The sequence below is a fragment of the Melanaphis sacchari genome, unplaced genomic scaffold (assembly GCF_002803265.2).
Source record: "Melanaphis sacchari strain LSU unplaced genomic scaffold, SCAv2.0 Contig118_pilon_pilon, whole genome shotgun sequence".
NCBI classification, from domain to species: domain Eukaryota; kingdom Metazoa; phylum Arthropoda; class Insecta; order Hemiptera; family Aphididae; genus Melanaphis; species Melanaphis sacchari.
The window spans coordinates 1,710-12,562 of NW_020270462.1; the positions used below are offsets into that span (position 1 = coordinate 1,710).

Genomic DNA, 10,853 nt, shown 5'->3' on the forward strand with positions numbered 1-10,853 from the left:
AGTTTACTAGAAATCGGTTTGGATACATTTTTTGTAATGATGTTTGGATGTCCATTTAAAGACTATCATAAACGAGTTATTCAATTTTATTGTTGTTCCTACAAGTGTTTTTATTTATAAGTTTATATGTATAAAATTTTATTTATAACAAGAAATAGTGCATTTATGATTGGTCAATAGATTTTGTTTTGAATTTCGTTCAAGTCGAATTTTTAACGGAGATCAAAATTTATATAACAACATTTTGAGATAGGTCTTGGAAAGAAGTTTGTAAAGATTTTATTTTTTTAAGAGTATTATTGAAGTAATCTAGACTTCAAAATAAGTGTAAACAATTTAATTTAATTAATAAAATAATAAAACATTGTGCAGTATATACATAGTGTGGTCTATAGTTTTTTGTTAAAGTTTACTCCACATTTTGTTAAATCTAAAATACATGTGTATTATTATTAGTAGACAGAAGTTATGTTTGACTGTGAACGTAAACATGAATTGATATCTACAAATGAAAATTATATTTTACTTCAAGTTAATAACTAATTTAAAAACTAATTTTATTAATTTCCATAATTTCCATAATTTCCATAGTAAAAATAATTATTTTCTATACTTATACGCAAAGGTAAACAAGTTAGTTAAATATTTAACTCAAGTTAGGTTAAGTTATAAGAGCATAAGATCAATATAAGTTAGAAGTTAACCGTTAACAAGTTATAAATTTAACTCAATAAGTTAAGATTTAGTATAGAAAATAATATTAACTTAACTCAGTTTAAAAAAATTTAATCTATTTATTTTTTTTTATCAGTATGTAAATCACATAAAAATGACTATATCTATCTAATTTACTAAAATTATAAAAAACAATTTTATTGAAATTTTATCATAATGTGCATTATACAGTGTACCTAAATACGTTACATAATATATTATTTATTAATTTAAACTATACACGTCTCAAATTAATAATTTAACAAATATTATTTTTTTATATAATATAACAATTGAAGGTCATATAAAATTTAAACAATACAATTTATAATTCATAATTTTATCAAAAAAAAAAAATCTTAGCATCAACTGCAAAAAGCTAAGTTATTTCAACTGTCAATTTAATTTCTTAAGTTTATATTAAATTGATTAGAATATAAACTAACTAGTTAATGCCTGCCTTTGCTTATATTATATAATAATTTATAATTATTGAAGTATACTTCAATTTGTGGCACGCGAGAGCTCAAAGCTTATAATATATTGAATTATTTATTGGTAAAGTATGAAAATATTTTACCGAATTTAATTTATGTACTTTAAAAATTTAAATACAATGAAGGTATATAGTTAATGTAATTAGATAATTAGTAGCAGTGTACAAATAATAAAATTTAAATAAAACTTTAATAATGCACTAAAATAAAATAATAATAAAAATATATAAAAATAAAAAAAAAAAAATATATATAAAAATAATATGCGTATCTATCTATGTATACTAAAATTTAATTGAGAATTGCAAATGTTTAAACCACCTAACTAAATCAATAGTTCGGCTTGAATATTTACGAAATGAAATAAAATCCAATCATAGTTTATTGGAAAATGATAAAATAAATTAAATTAATTATTTTATTAGATTAATAATAATCATATACATTTTTGAACTATATAAAATTTATTTATATCTTTTGGTAATTTTTTCAATTAATTCCAGTTCTTTATTGAATTTTATAAAATATACTTGTAAGATGTCGATAAATTATCATTAATTACTAAAAATTTTAAATCATCATAGTCCCTATACGTAATATCTTCTAAACCTATAATAATATTCCTATTATCTTTAATCGACTTAAAATCTAGTCGTTCAAATTTTAATTGGGGTACGTTGAATTAAAAAAAAAAAAATCGTTTACATTAATTAATTTACAGAAATACAAAATCCAGATACTTAAAATGAAGTATTAAATATGGGCACGTCAAAATTCTATAAAAATCAGAATGTGACATACTCATTATTAAAAGCTTGGTATAGACCACTCTATATTACATATTAATTTATGTATAAATAGGAAGAAGACTTATACACTCATTCGTCAACGTCATCTCCAAACCGGTAGACATAGTCGACATAGAGACCTGCAGATATTATTGGTAGTATATATTTCTAACTGTGTAAAAGTGGGATAAAATAAGATTTTCCGAAATTCGCATACATAAAAAAAAGGAGCTCGCGAAAAACTAATAACTTTTGTCATAGAAAATACAATCGTAATAATTATTATTATATGGTATTTACAATGATGAAATTGATGAAAACCCATCCATAAATGGCTGTACTAAGAATCTGCATATAGTCACAGACGAGTTTAAGACGGGGAAAATCCACGTGTGATATGATTTATGACGGGCAATGCTGAGTAGAATCAAAAAAAAAAAAAAAAAAAATGAAAAATACGAAACCAACAAGACGATGATAATGATATGTCCGATGTGTACGTCGTGATTAGAGAAAAATAAACGTTGACACACTCGAGTGCACGGTGGTGGAGTTACGATATATAGGCAGTCTTTGAAATGAAGTAATAATTCATGATGTACATATACCTATCCCGGAAGACAGACGATTACGAGGTGGTGCGCAAGTAGTGATGGTGGTGGCGGTGGAGGCGGTGGAGGTGGTGATAGTGGTGGTGGTTGCTGCTGGGTTATGTGGATGAATATAATACGTGGAACACAAGTACCTACCGACTAGCTATACGGCGTAGTAACCGGGACGTATTATGAATTGTATAATATACAATGTGCGGAGCATAAGGCGTTATAACCGTGTCAATAAACCAACCTGCGGTGCAGGGCAAAACCAATTATTAAAGTCACCGAACGACGACAGCGGCGGCGGCGGCGGCGACGTTGGCGGCTTCGAAACGACGATAAGTACGTGACGCACACACGCGCACGGGTCCCATCGCGCGAGACACCGCCACCGTTTATATAATATTATTATTATTGTAAACAATTCATCCGTGCGAACGGGACGACTGCAGCTAGAGGGCCGCGCACGCGCACGTGTGACGCACGGGACGCGCGTTTAACACGGGATTACGCGGCGACGACGGTGTGTGATAACAGTGTAACAACACTGCGGCAGTATCATTACGATTATTACGATATAATATTTTATTGTGCGTACCCGTTCGTGTGTGGTTGCGCGCGTGTGTGCCGCCGCCGCCGCCGCCGCCGCCGGGTTGATCTCGAAAAGTCGACGCGATAAAGCCGCCTCTCACTCGTTCACTCTATCTCTCTCACTCTCTCCTCTCGGGAGAATTGCCTTCGCCGCCGCCGCCGCCGCCGCCGCACCTCCCTAGGACGCCAATGACACGGTCCGGGGCACATCGCGCATCGCACCGCACGCTCGCCGGCGGGGGATTCTCCCGGGTCAACCGGACCGTGGCCGCCGCTGCGGACCCACTGGCGCGTTGTTCACGCGTACTTAACGCCGCCGATCGAAACGCGTCGCGATACGAATATTATAATATCGTACGATTTGTCTGCAGGTCGTCACATGCTCGTAATAACAACACAATGTATCGTACGCGTAATAATTTATTGCGTGTATCGCAAAATAATATGTGACATATTTATGCCCGCTCCGACAAAAAGGACCTGCGGTTTAATACGATATATATATATATATAAATACGTATATATGTATGTATGCGTACGCGTTTTTATAAGTCCGCGGGGAATCGATTTCGATTTTAATGGTTATTAAAAAAAAAATAAAATATATCTCCCAGCCCTCTGCTCGCCGCAACGCGTCGCACAATTTTGTTTATGCGTATCGCGCACAATGTGTAACACATTTACACATAAACCAATCTAGCTTAGATATTGGCAAAAATTATATTTATACATCGAACACCGTAGATAACTGTTGATACTATAACGGTATAGACATCTATTGTCTATGTCTATACTATATTCGATACTATGACGTGTATAATATGATACGTCGTCGTCGCATCCGTACAGAGACGTGCGTAATGGAACCCATTACTATATTTTACACCTGGTGTAATTTTTGTTTTATTTTTTTTTTTTGTTTTGTTTTCATTGACACCGCCTGCAAGGGTAAGTGGATAACTTGTGGTCATCGGAAAACAACGCGTGTATCATCTGCCTAATTATATTCTACAGAAGATTGATAATATAATAATATAAAGGTACCTATAAAAATAAAATGTGTACTTATTTACTTATTTGGAAATAATATCAAATAAACAGGTGTGCAGTTTACAATTATTGAGATTTGAAGGAATAGTTTTGCATATTCCCATGTACCTATGTCCTATAACAATGCAATTTAAACGTTAATTCAATGTTAATAATAGTTATTATTAAGCTAATTATGTCATGAATGTGTTTTAGCTGTAGACCTCTCCTCCATACCAACTTTCTTTCGAATACTTTTTTTTTTGCAAAATGTCTCATACGTCATGTGTACAGGCCGGAATCACTGATAGGGCGGTAGGAGCTCCCTTGGACTAATCTGAGAAGCGCTAATTTATAATGTTTAAAATATTCTATCCATACAATTTCATTTGTATAAATACTATGAATATTCATATTGTATAAAGTATGAAGTCATGAGGATACGATTAAACAATTTCTTAATGTATCAATTATAAGCTTATAATTGATTTAGTTATATAATAATATAATAATAATTTCATAAAAAAATAATCTTTTTTTTTTAAAATATTTTATTAGAATTATTTACCATTATTTATTAAAACTTAACCAATAACGATTAATGAATAAACTCTAATTTCTAGATGAGTTATTGGAATACTATAGATGAAGTCTTTTTAAAATAAAACATTCAACGAGAGTTACGTTGACAATTAAAAGAGGACGTGTTTAAATATAATATCATATTGGTACATTTCCAGTGCGTCATCACCTATTGAACACATTATGCCACATACTGGTAAGCATTAATCCATTTAGTATAATTTTAATTTTAATTAAATATTTAATTTAATAAAGTTATTATTATAGTTATTAGTTTATTACTGTCACTGGCCCGTCTGGCTCAATAAAATATAAAAATAAAATTATAATAATGACATCTCGTTATTTATACAATTATACAGCACTTATACATCATTTATTTAATGAAAACTTCGTAAAGGCATATAGTCATGTAGACGTATTAATCATTTAACTTTTAGTCGTATTTTTAGCTCATCACTGCTAATTACTACGCATTATTATTATTATTATTATTGTTTGAAATTTCCAAAAACGATGTCTTCAACTATGTTATAGTTTATTTTATTTTATTTATTTTTTTTTTTTTTTTGAGATCAGTTTAATGTTTTGACTTAATTATTTTACAACCTGTAGTCATCTGCAGTCCACTTGCGGCATTAAATGCTAAAAGTAATAAACGAGGCACGTGCACCTGAATATTAAAGGCTACACTAATAAGGCAACAATTCTTAAATACTTACACGATATGCACGCATAATAATAATTATACAAAATAATTATAATTGTGTACATATAGTTATACAAAAAAAAAAAAACTGGTTGTGCAACATCCACGTGTTACGCATTTCGTTCGTTCAGTTGTCTACACATTTAAATCAATTATGTGCATATCGTCTTACACTGCAGATAATATATATGTCTCGCAGAACGTCGCAGAGAATTAAATGATGATATAAATACCGGGAGCCGAGTCTGTACATCTGCTTATTTTTACCTAGGTGTTAATGGGCGGTAGTTTTACAAAATTACAGAGACGCAGCATTTTCACCGGCTCGGATCCGCCCCAAACCGCCAGAAGGTCTTCCAATCGACCCGACTCGATGCACTATACCATATATTATGCACATTGCACGCTATATACCGAAATTATATTCTTTTTTACCGCAGGATTTTTTTTTTTTGATTCTCTGTAAACACCTGAGAATAATGAGGACCAAGAGTTATCTAATATTTTTTATTTTTTAACACAAATGTCTCAAGTACAAAATAGTGCATTGTTACTTATAACTAGGGCTAGGATTTAAATGAACTAAAAAATCTAAAAAATGACTCAATAAGAAAAATTGACCCCATAAAATGCTAGAAAAAATATAATTATATTAAAAATTAATAAATATTAATTTATATTTTTAAGTACGTATATAAATAAATTCATCTTCTGATATATTGGCCAGCGTCATTTGTTCTGAAGTAATATACTTTGAAATAAAAATAATATTGATAAAAATAACACATAATCGAACATTATTATCAATTATAGCTCGGTTAGTCCAACAAGTATTTATATTTTATATTATACAAATGATTGGTATTTTGAAATATTAAATATTTTTAGAAAATATGTTAACGATTTTATTTTAATGTTGTACCCTTATAAGTTTATACAATAATGCATAAAAACCATTTAAAAATGTATAAAATATTACCTAGATTTCAACAAACAGTATCTAAAAGTTAACAATTTTATTATTATTAGATACTACATATAACTATAAGATATAAATGTATCAGCTGAAAATAGGTCAAGTAGTAGATATTAATATATAGTATATTGTGTAAATTTGATTTAAATAATAGATTTATTGGTACGTCTTGTCACAAACAACTTTTATTTTTTGATAAAACTCAAATCATTGTTTAATTATTATTATAAGTTATAATTATAATTATTTCTCAAAACTTTAATAGACTATAAAATAATTGATAATTTCATAATAATGTCATCTATTGATTCACATTACAGGTCAAGCTGGTGTTAACCAATTAGGTGGAGTATTTGTCAACGGTCGCCCATTGCCCGACTACGTTAGAAGGCGTATAGTACAGCTAGCTCTATTAGGTGTCCGCCCATGTGATATATCTCGACAACTTCTGGTTTCACATGGATGCGTATCAAAAATCCTAACTAGATTTTATGAAACTGGCTCAATACGGCCAGGCTCTATCGGAGGTGCTGGATTGCAAAAAAATAAGGTACCTACACACACACAATAGCTAAGTTACGTAGTATTGCGAGATATTTGTTCTTGTTAAAATTATAGTAAATTGTAATAGGCTATATAGCTAAGAATGCAATAGATTTATATCTACAAATTACAATATTTGGCTCATAGAGTAGTTGATTTTTACAAAAATAAGTATTAAAACTATACTAAAAAATTTAATTTTAATTAAAATTAAAATTTTAAAAGTTAATTCAGTTGATTAATTATTTAAATAACTTAATAACTATGTATACATGTTATTATACATAACAGTTCAAATTTATTTTAAAAATCATTTGTTATAACTATATAGGTAATAGATATTAAAATTAATAATAGTTTCATGTTCTTATGATTAATAAATGTACAAAAAAAAAAAAACCTTATCACAAAATATACTTAGTGTTATAAACTGATAGATCGTCTTCGCTCAGAATGTTTTTTCGTGTACAATGATTCATTATTAAATTAAAACTTAACACACTCATAATAGTGTTTCACTCAACACTTTATGTATAGCAGAGTGGTACCCACTTGCCAACGGTTTTTGTGTTACACATTTGTGGTCCATTTGATTGTGTACCTTTTAGAAAATTTATTGCCCAATACCCGAGTAATAAAATGTAAACAATTATTATATACGATACAGGTAAATAAAATGTAACCCAATTACCAATTGCCCCTATGATTATAGTATCACTCACTATAACCACGATTTAACGGGAAATTTTCATAGTTAGGTTCCACTTTTGGATCCGATATGATGCACGACAAACAACGTAGCTCTAAATCTTGGTCTTAACCAAAAAAATTAAGCAATATTTAATTCATCATCCACGCGTATACTGTTTATTACTACCAAGTTAATCAAAATCCTTTTATTGTTTAGATTACACAAGGACATTTTTCAAAAAAAAGTACCAGATGCAAACAAGATGTATCAAACAGAATGGTCGGATCTCTAATTACACCTTCTCCTATACGCAACCTCCCTTGGATGCATCCTTTAGGTAAAATATTTAGCTATGAAGATTATATAAATTAAATTATCACTTAATTTATTATATAGCAAAAATGTTAACTATATACACTTCGAAATTTTAATCTTAAATGTTGTTAACCTTATAACGTGCAGCAATACGTTTCATTTTTGGAATTACAGCTCTAAATTATTTTGAAGCATATTTTACAAATATAAAGTCATATCTGATTTTTGTATGGCATATTGAATTATTTTGTTATTTAAGTATAAGTAACTTTTAATGCGATTTTTACAAACAAATATTACCACAGATTAATTTTACGTTTTTGATGCATTAATAACATAGTGCTTCTCAAACATTTTATAACGCCCCCCCCCCACAATAAATTTAATGTGAAACTGTCAAGGCTCCATTAATCAAAATCATTGACTATTTTTTCTTAATCATATACTAAAAGTAAATATTTCACGGCCCACCAGTCGTATAGCCACGGCTCCCAGTTTGAGGAGAAACACACACATTTTTGGGAACACACCTCGTGACTTTTTAATGCATATAAATTCGGAGTCTAATAGTCTATCACTATAGACGATATACGTATTATAATAAAAGACATGTTAATGTTATATAATTTAATATTTTATTCGATTTATAGACTTGTACTACGAACGAATCCATCAGCACATTCACGAAAATGGATCCGCGAGCATCGCAGGCGAACCATCCAACGGCCAACCAGCGCCGCCAGGTCCGAAGAAGCCGCATACGCCATACACCATCGAAGAGATATTGAAACCCACGGCACCGCGGCCGCGGCCACCATCGCCGTGTGGCCTACTCGTGGACGGCGTGTGCACGTGCGGCCTCACTGCAGGCAGCTCCGTAGTGTCAGCGGCGTATTACGTCGACGTGCAGCAGCAGCAGCAACAGCAGCAATTTATGTGCAGTCAGTCACATCGTTATTAAAACTGCAACTATTGTATACCTCTACCAACTTTGTTTATTTTTAAAATTATTTTTTATTATTATTATTATTATTATTATTATTTATTAGTTTAGTTTTAATATCATCATACAATATTTTGACGACGAAATCGAAAAAAAAGAAAAAAAAACTTTTTAAATAATTTTAAGTTATGATAAGTATATTTATTAATGAACCAGTGTTGTACCTATTTATATACATAGATATTATATATTTGTGTGCAGCGTGTTTGTAAATAATATGTAAATTCATTTTTGCGCTATAGAAATAAAAGTGAATTTATCTTGATACATCGTGTTTAACATGAATACACACAATAGCTCTAATAATATCAAACGTTTATAACGCATTGATACCTATGTAATTTATAAACCAATTATTACGTATAGATGTTTAAAGATCGGTTTAACGTGCAAAAAACTACGTATTTACAGTGGCTTACACACGATGGTTAAGGAGTCATAGTCTTCCGCTCTTCTTAAAAATGTTTGTCTACAAAATGTCCCTCTTCTCTAGCATCACAGTATAGTATATAATTTAAAGAAAATTACTATGAGCAAGACCACCTTTGAAAAAATCCCATGCATGCATTCACATAATATTTTTATATACATAGGTTTGTGTATATATTTTTTTATAATTATAAACTAAAATAAACGCAATAGTTATTAATTGGATAATAATAAATATAAAATTATTTTGTTAAAAAAAAAAAAAAGTATCCTCTTAATTACAGACTAGTATGACGTGTAAGATCTTAAATTTCAATAAACGTTTATATTTATCCATGTATAAATTCAGGTAGAGGTTATTAAGCGTATATTATAGCTGTGGGTTATCTACATTTTTTGAAACTTGTTATTTTTTAATACTTTTTGAATAGGTGCCTATTGTATAAACTTTCTCTTCTATATGTAGTATATATATAGCTACTGTAGTAGTTCTCCGATAATAAGAATAGTAATAATAATATGGAAATATATATTTTTTTTTACTAAAACTGAAGTTAAAAATTGTATGTATTATATAGATTTATATCACATAACCGCATCAGCAATTCAATACTATACGTAAATAGGTAACTGGTTTCGCCAATAACAATAAATATATATATATAAAAAAAAAAAAAAAAAAAAAAAAATCAATAACAAAAATAACTATACCTAGTTGTTATGATGAACCAACGTTCACGGCGCCGTGTGATCAAAAACAATTAGCCCCGAAAGAGTTTTTCAAAGGTTAAACCAGTCGGGCAGGAAGGGCGTCCAATTTTTCGGTATACACGGAATTCAATTTGTCGCATACATAGTACATATTATTTTTGTGAGTGTCTAAGTACAGTTCGTACAGCTATACATTCACACACACACACACACATATAATATATATAAATGTATGTATACGTGCGTGTGCCCGTGTGGGGCATGCGTGCAATGTGTAATTGTCCGATGTAATCTATTACCGTCGGTCATCAAAGAGACCGGCCCGCCGACCGTGTAATTTCCCAGTGTGATCCAACGGGCCGTATATAATAGTAATTGTGAGCCAATGACATGATGTGTCACGCAAGCTGTGTATTCCTGCCTACAATATAATGTGTATCGTTGATACTCACAACGATATACGGCATCATGACGTTAAACTACAGTTTTAGCAATAAGAATAAGCCGGGTAGAAAAATAACTGCTCTGGTCCTAAGTTCCTTACAATATTATTATGTGATACAAATTTAATATGAACAGCGACAAAGTCTAAAGGGTAAATTAAAATTCGCATTGTTTCGGTCGATCAATATTAATATCGAAAAACATTTATTTCGATGGCATTTATCTAGGTTTGTTT

The 10,853-nt window shown here is 30.3% G+C and overlaps 1 protein-coding gene across 1 annotated transcript; it reads left to right on the top strand.

The window, feature by feature from the left end:
- Window positions 1-4,838: 4,838 nt before the first annotated feature.
- On the top strand, window positions 4,839-9,015 carry LOC112604047 (paired box pox-neuro protein-like; the record flags this gene model as incomplete). Its single annotated transcript, XM_025352913.1, is given in 4 exon segments — window positions 4,839-4,993; window positions 6,803-7,032; window positions 7,933-8,053; window positions 8,682-9,015. Coding segments are annotated over 4 exon segments (675 nt in total). The 3' UTR covers window positions 8,993-9,015.
- Window positions 9,016-10,853: the final 1,838 nt, after the last annotated feature.